At 29.5% G+C, this 14,992-nt stretch overlaps 1 protein-coding gene across 1 annotated transcript; it reads right to left on the reverse strand.

Moving 5' to 3' along the window:
- Positions 1-7,540: 7,540 nt before the first annotated feature.
- LOC138858306 (uncharacterized) lies at positions 7,541-10,224 on the reverse strand. The gene has a single exon (XM_070112795.1). It carries the CDS (start codon positions 10,187-10,189, stop codon positions 7,541-7,543), a length of 2,649 nt encoding a protein of 882 aa, XP_069968896.1. The 5' UTR covers positions 10,190-10,224.
- Positions 10,225-14,992: the final 4,768 nt, after the last annotated feature.

Here is a 14,992-nt window from a genome sequence, read left to right on the forward strand (position 1 = left end):
CGATGACGGTCTCTGGTCGCCGAAAACTCCTCTCGGTGCAACGTTGCATGATGCTTGCATGTTTGCCTGTTTGTCGTACTGTTTCGACGGATGCAATGCAATTGTTTTTGGGTGCACCCCCTCTTGATCTGATTGTTATACAGCGTGCTGTTACATTCAGATTAAGAAGGGGCTTGAGTGTTTCTATGCTGCGGACAGATTGGACAGATGGTATTGATGTTGAGAGGGTGGGTTATCTAGAGAGCAAGAGGCTCCTGGATTTAAAGGTTAGGCGTAGGTGGCAGGACCGTTGGGATAATAGCCCTAAGGGTCGGGTGACATATGAATACATCCGGGATGTAACGTTTGTTGAGGGTAACCCAGACTTCAGATTTTGTTTGAGTCTGGGATTTTTGTTAACGGGGCATGGTCCTCTGAATGCATTTTTGTATCGGAGGCACCTTTCTGATAGTTCGGGGTGTTTGTGTGGGGCACGTATGGAGGATTGGGTGCATGTTATTGCAGAATGCCCGATGTATTCAGACATTAGGAATATTGGGGGTGTGGGGATTAGTTGGACAGACGGACGTTTATGTGTAGGTAATGTAGTTTCTAGCAATGAGTATACTGAACAGTTAGGAATGTTTGCGCGTGAGTTATGTAAGCGGCGAAGGCGTTTAACTGAAGGTTAGGGTTAGCTTTTAGTGTGTAAGATGAGTGATTGTGTGGAGTGAATGGGGTCTAGCCCCTGGTTACCAGTCCAGAGCAGTATGGATGCTCAACTGGTAGTAGTTTCGGCTACGAGGTCTGACCGGAGACTTAATTCTGGTACCACGGGGAGCAGGGGCCCTTGGAGTTCGCTCCAACCTGCTCGTGCGGACTGGCCCTTCGGGGAGTTTCGTGGTGGTTGTGGTTGATGCCCAAATGCGGGAAGAGTGTTTTGTTCACTCAATGTGGAGTTGCACTGCAACCGGGTGCCGGACCCAAAGTACGGCAGAGGTGTTAGATAGGCCTCGAACCTCACCAAGGTGTGTAGTGTGTCCATTCCACACTACCAATCGGTACTGAAAAATGCCTGGCATTTTCGGGGCGCTGATCAACGCATTGTATTGATACGCTGTGCTTTTGAGCGCCGTGAGATAAGGCCGTCGACGGCAGGTACTCACGTTAAACACACCGGACGTTGTCCCTATCTACTTTCCCCTGCGGGTTTGGGGAAAGAATATGCCCGCGGCAAGGCATGCCTGTCGTAAAAGGCGACTAAAAGCCAATATGCACTATGACTGTTATTATATTCTTTGCCCAGTAATATCAGCATAGTATGTGGAGTGATAGTGCTATAATACTCAGCTTGAACTGATATTAGAAACACTTTAAATGAAAAAGCAAATAAAAAGACATTTGAAGTTCAAGCGACAAATGTCACCAGTCATTTGAGTAATGGGGAGCTCAACTGGCAGTAGTTTAGGCTACGCAGTCTGACCGGAGACTTTCCGGTACCACGGGGAGCAGAAAGCCCTTGGACTTCTGTTCAATCTGCTCATTGGGTTCGGCCCTTTGGGGAGTATCGTGGTGGCTGTGGTTTAAACCTAAATGCTGGAAGAACTGAATTTTCAGTTCGAAAAAAGAAGTTACACAAGTAACTGGGTGCCGTACCCGAAAACGGAAGAGGTTTTAGGTCGGCCTCGAATCATACCAAGATGGTAGTGTGGACCCAGACACACTGCCACTGGTATCCAAATAAATACTTGCATAAGCTCGTTTTGTTTGGGGCGCTGATCAACGCATTGTATTGATCCGTTGTGTTTTGAACACCGTGAGGTAAGGCCGTCGCCGGCAGGTACTCACGTAAATCTACAACGAAAGATGTCCCTATCTACTATCTAGCGAAACCACAGCCAAGGGAACGGGCTTGGAATAATTAGCGAGGAAAGAAGACCCTGTTGAGCTTGACTCTAGTCTGGCAGTGTAAGGAGACATAAGAGGTGTAGCATAAGTGGGAGATATATAATTTCGGTTATATATCAACAATGAAATACCACTACTCTTATTGTTTCCTTACTTACTTGATTAAGTGGAACGTGTATCATTGCTTAGCCATTATATGGGTATATTTATATATCTTATGGTATTGGGTTTTGATGCAAGCTTCTTGATCAAAGTACCACGAGTTTGTTATATAATTGTAAACTTTTTTTAATGAAATGGTAGCACTTCGGTGTTATTATTATAATTAAAATTTGGTATAACTCCAACACTCAGGTATGATCCAATTCAAGGACATTGCCAGGTGGGGAGTTTGACTGGGGCGGTACATCTCTCAAATAATAACGGAGGTGTCCCAAGGCCAGCTCAGTGCGGACAGAAACCACACATAGAGCAAAAGGGCAAATGCTGACTTGATCTCGGTGTTCAGTACACACAGAGACAGCAAAAGCTCGGCCTATCGATCCTTTTGGTTTAAAGAGTTTTTAACAAGAGGTGTCAGAAAAGTTACCACAGGGATAACTGGCTTGTGGCGGCCAAGCGTTCATAGCGACGTCGCTTTTTGATCCTCGATGTCGGCTCTTCCTGTCATTGTGAAGCAAAATTCACCAAGCGTTGGATTGTTCACCCATTCAAGGGAACGTGAGCTGGGTTTAGACCGTCGTGAGACAGGTTAGTTTTACCCTACTAATGACAATTGTTATTGCGACAGCATTCCTGCGTAGTACGAGAGGAACCGCAGGTACGGACCAATGGTACAATACTTGTTCGAGCGAACAGTGGTATGATGCTACGTCCGTTGGATTATGCCTGAACGCCTCTAAGGTCGTATCCGTGCTGGACTGCAATGATAAATATGGGGCAATTGCATTGTATGGCTTCTCTAAACCATTTAAAGTTTATAAATTTTATGTATAAACGACAATGGATATATGTGATGCCAATGTTATTTGTAACATAGCAAATACGGGAGGATTAAATATCACCTGTATGACGCGCTAGTTACTTATTAAAACATTATTTAATACAATGTCAATGCCTAGAATCAATTGTAAACGACTTTGGTAACGGGCAAGGTGTTGTAAGTGGTAGAGCAGCTGCCATACTGCGATCCACTGAAGCTTATCCTTTGCTTGATGATTCGATCATACTGTTTATAAATATATATAAATTTTATTTATTTGTATATTAATTTATACATATAATAAATAAATATTATATGTTTATATATATGTAATATATAAAAGAAAAATCTAATTTAATTATTAAATTAGATAAAGTATTTTATATATATATGTATATATATAAGAATATATAATATTAAATATTTATTTATGTAAATTATATACAAATATTATAAATTAAATTTATATAATTGTTTTGTAAGAGAGTATAAAAGAATCTTCATTTATATTATAATAAAAGAAGAAACGAAAATGAAATATGATTTCTATCTAACAAGTATCATTTAATATACCAAAAGTAATAAAGTAATTGAAATAAAAGCATATTATACAATATGGTATATTAATGAGTGTTTGAGAGAATCATAACATGAAAATAAAAATTTGAACGCATAAAACTTTGTTTTCAATATTTATTGAAAATAAGGTAAGTGTTGGGATTGTTATCAAACGACTATCATTTAATATACCAAAAGTAATAAAGTAAGTGAAATTAAAGCATATTATACAATATGGTATATTAATGAGTGTTTGAGAGAATCATAACATGAAAATAAAAATTTGAACGCATAAAACTTTGTTTTCAATATTTATTGAAAATAAGGTAAGTGTTGGGATTGTTATCAAACGACTATCATTTAATATACCAAAAGTAATAAAGTAATTGAAATTAAAGCATATTATACAATATGGTATATTAATGAGTGATTGAGAGAATCATAACATGAAAATAAAAATTTGAACGTATAAAACTTTGTTTTCAATATTTATTGAAAATAAGGTAAGTGTTGGGATTGTTATCAAACGACTATCTTATAATATACCAAAGTAATAAAGTAATTGAATTAAAATCATATTATACAATATGGTATAATCGTATATCAAGTGTTTTAATAACATGAAAATAAAAATGTTAACCAAAATACTTTGCTTGCAATATTAAATGAAGAAGTAGTGAATTTTCATATAAGTATTAAATGTATAAAGTCTATGAAGTAATAAATTTTCATATAAGTATTAATTGTATAAAGTCTATGAAGTAATAAATTTTCATATAACTATTAATTGTATAAAGTCTATGAAGTAATAAATTTTCATATAAGTATTAATTGTATAAAGTCTATGAAATAATAAATTTTCATATAAGTATTAAATGTATAAAGTCTATGAAGTAATAAATTTTCATATAAGTATTAATTGTATAAAGTCTATGAAGTAATAAATTTTCATATAAGTATTAAATGTATAAAGTCTATGAAGTAATAAATTTTCATATAAGTATTAAATGTATAAAGTCTATGAAGTAATAAATTTTCATATAAGTATTAATTGTATAAAGTCTATGAAGTAATAAATTTTCATATAAGTATTAATTGTATAAAGTCTATGAAATAATAAATTTTCATATAAGTATTAATTGTATAAAGTCTATGAAGTAATAAATTTTCATATAAGTAGTAAATATATAAAGTCTATGAAGTAATAAATTTTCATATAAGTATTAAATGTATAAAGTCTATGAAGTAATAAATTTTCATATAAGTATTAATTGTATAAAGTCTATGAAGTAATAAATTTTCATATAAGTATTAATTGTATAAAGTCTATGAAGTTATAAATTTTCATATAAGTATTAATTGTATAAAGTCTATGAAGTAATAAATTTTCATATAACTATTAATTGTATAAAGTCTATGAAGTAATAAATTTTCATATAAGTATTAATTGTATAAAGTCTATGAAGTAATAAATTTTCATATAAGTACTAAATGTATAAAGTCTATGAAGTAATAAATTTTCATATAAGTAGTAAATATATAAAGTCTATGAAGTAATAAATTTTCATATAAGTATTAATTGTATAAAGTCTATGAAGTAATAAATTTTCATATAAGTATTAATTGTATAAAGTCTATGAAGTAAAATATAAAGTCTATGAAGTAATAAATTTTTATATAAGTATAAAAAATATAAAGTCTATGAAGTAATGAATTTTCATATAAGTATTAATTGTATAAAGTCTATGAAGTAATAAATTTTCATATAAGTATTAAATGTATAAAGTCTATGAAGTAATAAATTTTCATATAAGTATTAATTGTATAAAGTCTATGAAGTAATAAATTTTCATATAACTATTAATTGTATAAAGTCTATGAAGTAATAAATTTTCATATAAGTATTAATTGTATAAAGTCTATGAAATAATAAATTTTCATATAAGTATTAATTGTATAAAGTCTATGAAGTAATAAATTTTCATATAAGTAGTAAATATATAAAGTCTATGAAGTAATAAATTTTCATATAAGTATTAAATGTATAAAGTCTATGAAGTAATAAATTTTCATATAAGTATTAATTGTATAAAGTCTATGAAGTAATAAATTTTCATATAAGTATTAATTGTATAAAGTCTATGAAGTTATAAATTTTCATATAAGTATTAATTGTATAAAGTCTATGAAGTAATAAATTTTCATATAACTATTAATTGTATAAAGTCTATGAAGTAATAAATTTTCATATAAGTATTAATTGTATAAAGTCTATGAAGTAATAAATTTTCATATAAGTACTAAATGTATAAAGTCTATGAAGTAATAAATTTTCATATAAGTAGTAAATATATAAAGTCTATGAAGTAATAAATTTTCATATAAGTATTAATTGTATAAAGTCTATGAAGTAATAAATTTTCATATAAGTATTAATTGTATAAAGTCTATGAAGTAAAATATAAAGTCTATGAAGTAATAAATTTTTATATAAGTATAAAAAATATAAAGTCTATGAAGTAATGAATTTTCATATAAGTATTAATTGTATAAAGTCTATGAAGTAATAAATTTTCATATAAGTATTAAATGTATAAAGTCTATGAAGTAATAAATTTTCATATAAGTATTAATTGTATAAAGTCTATGAAGTAATAAATTTTCATATAACTATTAATTGTATAAAGTCTATGAAGTAATAAATTTTCATATAAGTATTAATTGTATAAAGTCTATGAAGTAATAAATTTTCATATAAGTAGTAAATATATAAAGTCTATGAAGTAATAAATTTTCATATAAGTATTAATTGTATAAAGTCTATGAAGTAATAAATTTTCATATAAGTATTAATTGTATAAAGTCTATGAAGTAAAATATAAAGTCTATGAAGTAATAAATTTTTATATAAGTATAAAAAATATAAAGTCTATGAAGTAATGAATTTTCATATAAGTATTAATTGTATAAAGTCTATGAAGTAATAAATTTTCATATAAGTATTAAATGTATAAAGTCTATGAAGTAATAAATTTTCATATAAGTATTAAATGTATAAAGTCTATGAAGTAATAAATTTTCATATAAGTATTAATTGTATAAAGTCTATGAAGTAATACATTTTCATATAAGTATTAATTGTATAAAGTCTATGAAGTAATAAATTTTCATATAAGTAGTAAATATATAAAGTCTATGAAGTAATAAATTTTCATATAAGTATTAAATGTATAAAGTCTATGAAGTAATAAATTTTCATATAAGTATTAATTGTATAAAGTCTATGAAGTAATAAATTTTCATATAAGTATTAATTGTATAAAGTCTATGAAGTAATAAATTTTCATATAAGTATTAATTGTATAAAGTCTATGAAGTAATAAATTTTCATATAACTATTAATTGTATAAAGTCTATGAAGTAATAAATTTTCATATAAGTATTAATTGTATAAAGTCTATGAAGTAATAAATTTTCATATAAGTACTAAATGTATAAAGTCTATGAAGTAATAAATTTTCATATAAGTATTAATTGTATAAAGTCTATGAAGTAATAAATTTTCATATAACTATTAATTGTATAAAGTCTATGAAGTAATAAATTTTCATATAAGTATTAATTGTATAAAGTCTATGAAATAATAAATTTTCATATAAGTATTAAATGTATAAAGTCTATGAAGTAATAAATTTTCATATAAGTATTAATTGTATAAAGTCTATGAAGTAATAAATTTTCATATAAGTACTAAATGTATAAAGTCTATGAAGTAATAAATTTTCATATAAGTAGTAAATATATAAAGTCTATGAAGTAATAAATTTTCATATAAGTATTAATTGTACAAAGTCTATGAAGTAAAATATAAAGTCTATGAAGTAATAAATTTTTATATAAGTACTAGCTGACCCGACAGACTTCGTCCTGTCAAAAAAATTTGTAATTTGGCATTTTTTTCGCCTACGTATTTTAAAAAATTCTCCTGAACAGAACCGTCACCCTGGTGATAGGGCGTTGTGAATAAAAAATAATTAAATAAAACATATATAAGGATTTAAAAATAAGTAATCGCTTTATTGTTAATCATGTGAATCATAATTATTATTATTATCATTGTAGTGCCTTGTGGTATACGATGTTTTTTGTTTGATTACCTGGCGCATAGATAAACAAATCTGATGGTTTTCCAACACGGGAACAGGCAACATACAATTGACCATGTGAGAAACATGGGTTTTCTAGATTAATACCACAAACACTTAATGATTGCCCCTGGGACTTGTTTATAGTCATAGCAAAAGCAAGCCGCACTGGAAACTGTAGTCGTTTAAACTCAAATGGCACATCAGTCGGAATCATTGGGATGCGCGGTATAAGAACATCTTCTCCTTTATACTTTCCTTTGAGTATAGTTGCTTCTATCACATTGTTTAGTAATTTTTTTATCGCTAACCGTGTACCGTTGCAAAGACGCGGTTGGTTGATATTTCGCAACATTATAACCACCGATCCAACCTTTAATTGAAGATTGTGAGGTGGCAATCCTGGCAAATCCAGCGAGTTTAAAAATTCCGGTGGATAGTTGACTACATCATCTTGATTAGTAGCCGAATCAACTGATTTATATATCCTCAATTCGCCTGTAATTTGTTCTTGAATTTTGAAATTTAATTCATTTACATCTATGTTTTTTGCAGCCAGTATAGCTCGTTCGCTCAACCAATCATGGTTTCTGTAATTTTGAGAAACATCTGGAAACACCTTCTGAATAAGTTCATCTTTTGATCGAGTTAACTGACAAAAACTTTGAGGAAAGTTAATGCAGCCAGTCAACATGTCTATAGGAAATTTGCCATTACCAATGTCAATGAGTTGTTTAGAGAATATGTTTCCAGATTGGTCATTTTGCAATTCGACACGCATATTCTTACTTAAATGAAGTACTTTGACATGTTTCCACAAATTGGAGGACTTTAGACATGCATTGAGTTCATCAGCTGGCGTTGATCGTGGAATCACTGGCAATGTTTGACGAAAATCTCCTGCTAATAAAATCATTGCACCACCAAATCGGTTATTATTGCTCCGTAGATCTTTTAAGGTTCTGTCTAAAGCCTCCAAAGATTTTTTATGTGCCATCGTGCATTCATCCCAAACAATCAATTTACATTGCTGCAAAACCTTTGCCATTGCAGAGTTCTTCGAAACGTTGCAGGTTTGAGTTTCATTGCTTTGCATATTTAATGGCAATTTTAGTGCTGAATGGGCTGTTCGACCACCTTCAAGCAAAGTTGCTGCGATTCCCGACGAAGCGAGTGCAAGTGCAATTTTATTTTGTGAGCGAATTGTTGCTAATATTAATGAAATCAAAAAAGTTTTTCCTGTACCACCAGGTGCATCTAAGAAGTAAATGCCTCCAGTTTCATCATTTGTTACTTTCATAAGAGTTTCAAATACATACTTCTGTTGTTCATTTAACAGTGGAAGATTTGTTTGAATTAATTCTTTCAAAGAGTTGAGATCATACAGTTTTTCTCGATGCAGCTCTTGGTTAAAAGCGTCATGCATTGGACGATTGGGCGCGGTCAGGCCTAATTGAATTAATAGTTTGTTTGACATTATCAAGCACATGTCCTCAATTGAAATCAATACTTCATTGTAAATTTCTTCACTGATTTGTATATTTGGATTTCCCATTCTATTCCGTATTTGATACAAAATATCATCACACATATAATCTTTGTACTTGATCCACAAATCAATTGGGTTTGATGGGAAGCATGTAGATATGATTATAGAAAACAATGTTCGTATTTGGTGAGCGTGTGATGATATTACAGCATCATTGAGAGTTTGATCCCAATGAGCGTCATTTTCAAGCAATTGCAAACGTTGACAGGCTTCTCTGTAGGATCCACACAATTCACCATCAACAGTTCGTAACTGTTGGAATGATGTTGGGCCACGTACATTGACTAATAGCAGTCGTAAGTAAAAACATTCATCATTGCTTGGATGTACTGAATAAATCCGGCCAATCGCATCGGTGGAATATACATCTGTATATCCTGGAACTGGTTTTCCTTGTTTCCGTCGTATAAATCTCCTTGAGGATTGATTCCAGGTATAATATTTTGGCATTTCAGAATATAGCAATGTTTGTGCGAAATAATCGTTTTGGCATGTCTCAAAAAAACTGGTTAATGTAGTAGATGGTGGCTGAGCAGCTCTTTGTACTGCGTTCTGTGCTGTAAAATACACTCTTTGTCCATTTTCTAAATGCACAGCTAAGTGAACAACAGAAGGGTGTCTCTCATGAATAGGAAAAGAAAATATTCGCCAAACTGCTTCATTACTACTGACGTAGCGGCCCATTTGGTATTGGGTAACTTCATCATTGGAATTCTCTGCACCAATTCCAATCACAGCCATATCACTCCCTTTGGTTACATATTTGCAAATGTATTTAATAGATTTCACTGAATGGCAAGATTCAACGTTGATGTGTGCTTTGAATGTCTTTGATAAAATGGGTGAATATGGAACAATCCAACGATTATCTATTTCAATATCTTGTTGATTTAATTTGACAATTGTTGATTTTCCATTGTCTGCTGTCGATCTGCGACGATACAATGGATAACCGTCATTACCAGTAATTGTTTCCGATATTAATGTCCGTGGATATCGTTTTGAACATTTACCATCCATCATACACGGTGAATTTTGATTAAGAGTTCCACAGGGACCATGTATCATGTTTTTGATAACTACCTCATGCAATCCAGGATCTACTTGTACAATAGGGATTTCAGCTGATATCACTGCATCAACTTCATTTGGCCTTATCTTTTCAACCAACCAAATCAAAATGTGTGCATGTGGCAATCCTCGTTTCTGCCACTCCACAGAATACATCCAGCAGCGTGTCTCACCAAACACATTATGTTTTACGATGAAATCCATTAAAGATTTCAACTTTTGTCTAAAGACTCTGGCTGTAATATCATGACGATCAATGGGTGATTGCCCAGGGAATAACTCCTGCTTGATTTCTATCCATTGTGGATTGCATGTAAATGTGATGAACAAATCTGCTGTACCATAATGACGAACATACGACATGGCATCTTGAGCATATTCGTGCATATGCCGAGGGCTTCCGATGTATGTTGCTGGAAGAATAGTCATCCGACCGACATTCTGTGCATTTCCATCAGTATTAATCGCATCTCGAAGGTGAACATACTCTTCAAATCGGAGTTTAGTTTGATTCAACCTGATGAATGTTAATCTCTCCGTTTCAATTTTAACATACATATCAACAACATATTTGTGATATAATCGCCGACATTTCAATATGTGATTATCTTCATTTTCCCGAATCATTAGGCGGTATGAATAATAGTTCATTGAACTGACTTTTTTGTTGGTTTCAGAACCTGTAAATAGATTTTATTTTAATAACATTCAAAATACATAATATAATGACTGAGATATTTTAGTTACCTGTAATGGGATTTATCATTTTTATTGAGAAATCGTAGCCATCTTCACCTTGCCAAAATATAATGGGATATTGCAGTGCATCATATGAGCGGTGTGTTTCCTTTATACGTTGTAATTGATCATTCCGACGATGTAAAACAATATCACGGGATTCCAAGTTTTCTCCAACTACAACGATAGCAACTTCATCAATAGTTGGTGCATTAAAACGTCTTGTATGTTGACCTGCAGGTGTTTTATCAGCTCTGATTACAATTTTGTGATTATCGGATGGCATCATATCCAAGGCAGTTTTAAACAATATAATCAATTGATTAAGTTGATGAAATAAAGTTTGTAATTGTTCTACAATAGACCTCTTTACTAAATTGTTATGTGCACAACGCAGATCAATATCTTGTGGTGAATTGCCCATAAAATAAATTTGCAGGAATTTGTTGTCGTTATCTGACACTGGTAACAGTGAACCTGCTCTGTGATATATTTGCCCTTGTATCTGTAAATAAAAAAAAATATTATGGTGTGGTATAAATTAATGGATTGGATGTATATATTTAGTTTTAACTAATATCTATTAAATATAAAATATAATAAAAGTGTCACTGAAACTAAATCCCCATATAATATGATGACTAAGTGATATATAAGTGATTAAGAAATTGAAGATTAGTGACACATCTTAACTTTGGTGCCAAAAAATTTTGTTCGCTAAAATAATTATGAGTAACTGCTATAATACATACCTTGAAAGTTGGCATAAAATTTTCCCGAACTACATTTGTTGCCCCAAATGAAGTCATTTGAAAGCAATTGTTATATTGTTGGATATGTGTCAAAAAGTGTATAGAATCTGTTCCTATTCCTGAAACCAATGAGTACAATGGTTCTGGTGGTGGATCCAATGGTATCAATTTCACTTTACCATTTGCGCAACACAATCCATTGGCTTCGTTTTTGTATTTTAATGCCTTACAGTGTGAGCAAACCGAGTTCATAGAACCAATAACAACACATTGGTAGTTACTGTAGTCAATTGACACATCGTAACAGCTCGATTCAAACTTGCGCGATTATTAGTTGAATGTCGCGCTCGCGCTTCACGCGTTTGTGATATCCGAATTCTTTCACGTTCATTTCCGTCGTCACGTTCTTGTGCAGTACGATTAGATCGGTAATTAGCTTGGTTTGTAGCATTTCTGGTTCTTCTACCTAAATTGCTTCGTCTTATAGGAGGCATATCAAATATAAATTATTTTTTCACTAATCACGAACTAAACAAACACTAACTAAGTAAACACTCTGCACAAAAAACTATATACGAATTTGTTTCGTGTATCAGTCGTCAAAAGCAAACTCAGTAGATTAGGTAACAGACAACTTTTTTCTTTTTAAATTTTATATGACTTGAAGTCAAATCCTTTTAAGCCGTACTTAAAATTTGGATATTAAAAATAATAAAACACTGTTGGTCCGCGAGTTTCGGAACGCCACATTAAACTCCTCCAACTATATATTCTGAGCTCCAACGCACACACGCACATTGTTTTGATAGATATGATCTTTGACGTTAGGAACACACCTACATTGCTTAGACAACAGTGAGTGCTTGTAATTTAATATGAACTTTATACCATAGCAATAAAGCTCAAATTGACTACGTTTTAGTTACAAATCATTTGTATGGGAAAAAGAAAAGGGCTATTTTTAGGGTTTTTCCAGCAATAATTCTAATTTTTATCGCCGTAAAAACCATCCTTGAACTTCAACGAAAATTTAAAAAAAAGATTTAGCTAAATTGGTCCAGGCGTTGTTGAGTTATGCGCTTACCAACACATTTTGCGATTCATTTTTATATTATAGAATAAAAAATATAAAGTCTATGAAGTAATGAATTTTCATATAAGTATTAATTGTATAAAGTCTATGAAGTAATAAATTTTCATATAAGTATTAATTGTATAAAGTCTATGAAGTAATAAATTTTCATATAACTATTAATTGTATAAAGTCTATGAAGTAATAAATTTTCATATAAGTATTAAATATATAAAGTCTATGAAGTAATAAATTTTCATATAAGTATTAAATGTATAAAGTCTATGAAGTAATAAATTTTAATATAAGTATTAATTGTATAAAGTCTATGAAGTAATAAATTTTCATATAAGTATTAATTGTATAAAGTCTATGAAGTAATAAATTTTCATATAAGTAGTAAATATATAAAATCTATGAAGTAATAAATTTTCATATAAGTATTAATTGTATAAAGTCTATGAAGTAATAAATTTTCATATAAGTATTAATTGTATAAAGTCTATGAAGTAATAAATTTTCATATAAGTATTAATTGTATAAAGTCTATGAAGTAATAAATTTTCATATAAGTATTAATTGTATAAAGTCTATGAAGTAATAAATTTTCATATAACTATTAATTGTATAAAGTCAATGAAGTAATAAATTTTCATATAAGTATTAATTGTATAAAGTCTATGAAGTAATAAATTTTCATATAAGTACTAAATGTATAAAGTCTATGAAGTAATAAATTTTCATATAAGTAGTAAATATATAAAGTCTATGAAGTAATAAATTTTCATATAAGTATTAATTGTATAAAGTCTATGAAGTAATAAATTTTCATATAAGTATTAATTGTATAAAGTCTATGAAGTAATAAATTTTCATATAAGTAGTAAATATATAAAGTCTATGAAGTAATAAATTTTCATATAAGTATTAATTGTATAAAGTCTATGAAGTAATAAATTTTCATATAAGTATTAATTGTATAAAGTCTATGAAGTAATAAATTTTCATATAAGTACTAAATGTATAAAGTCTATGAAGTAATAAATTTTCATATAAGTATTAATTGTATAAAGTCTATGAAGTAATAAATTTTCATATAAGTATTAATTGTATAAAGTCTATGAAGTAATAAATTTTCATATAAGTATTAATTGTATAAAGTCTATGAAGTAATAAATTTTTATATAAGTATTAATTGTATAAAGTCTATGAAGTAATAAATTTTCATATAAGTATTAATTGTATAAAGTCTATGAACTAATAAATTTTCATATAAATAATAAATGTATAAAGTCTATGAAGTAAAATATAAAGTCTATGAAGTAATAAATTTTTATATAAGTATAAAAAATATGAAGTCTATGAAGTAATGAATTTTCATATAAGTATTAAATGTATAAAGTCTATGAAGTAATAAATTTTCATATAAGTATTAATTGTATAAAGTCTATGAAGTAATAAATTTTCATATAAGTATTAATTGTATAAAGTCTATGAAGTAATAAATTTTCATATAAGTATTAAATGTATAAAGTCTATGAAGTAAAATATAAAGTCTATGAAGTAATAAATTTTTATATAAGTATAAAAAATATAAAGTCTATGAAGTAATGAATTTTCATATAAGTATTAAATGTATAAAGTCTATGAAGTAATAAATTTTCATATAAGTATTAAATGTATAAAGTCTATGAAGTAATAAATTTTCATATAAGTATTAAATATGAAGTCATACAAGTTAAAAATTTAAAAAAAAAATCGATTGTAAAAATACTTTTGATGTTATTAGTTGTATTATGACCATGACGATATTTGAAAATGATATAAATTACCCACGTATATATGAGTTATTAAATTTTAAATAGGTTAAAAGAATTTTTCCATATATTTTCGGGTTGGTAACGTCAACATGGCAGAGAACATTTATAACAAATTTGCACAAATCTGCTCAAATTGACATATACTGAAATAGTACTTATATGAAAATTTATTACTTCATAGACTTTATACATTTAGTACTTATATGAAAATTTTTTACTGCTAGGAAATGTATTATCTATACTAATATTATAAATGCGAAAGTCCGTTTGTTTGTTAAGCTTTCACGCAAAAACTACTTAACAGATCATCATGAAATTTTGTACATATACTCTTAGAGGTGTCAGAATGAACATAGGATACTTTTTATTACAAAATTTATAAATTTTTTACGGATTATTAAAAAAATTATTTTGGAAG

The sequence above is a fragment of the Bactrocera oleae genome, unplaced genomic scaffold (genome assembly GCF_042242935.1).
Source record: "Bactrocera oleae isolate idBacOlea1 unplaced genomic scaffold, idBacOlea1 ctg00000009.1, whole genome shotgun sequence".
Lineage (NCBI taxonomy): Eukaryota > Metazoa > Arthropoda > Insecta > Diptera > Tephritidae > Bactrocera > Bactrocera oleae.

Coding starts and splice junctions, on each gene's coding strand:
- LOC138858306 (XM_070112795.1), bottom strand. CDS start 10,189: ATGATACATGGTCCCTGTGGAACTCTTAATCAAAATTCACCGTGTATG.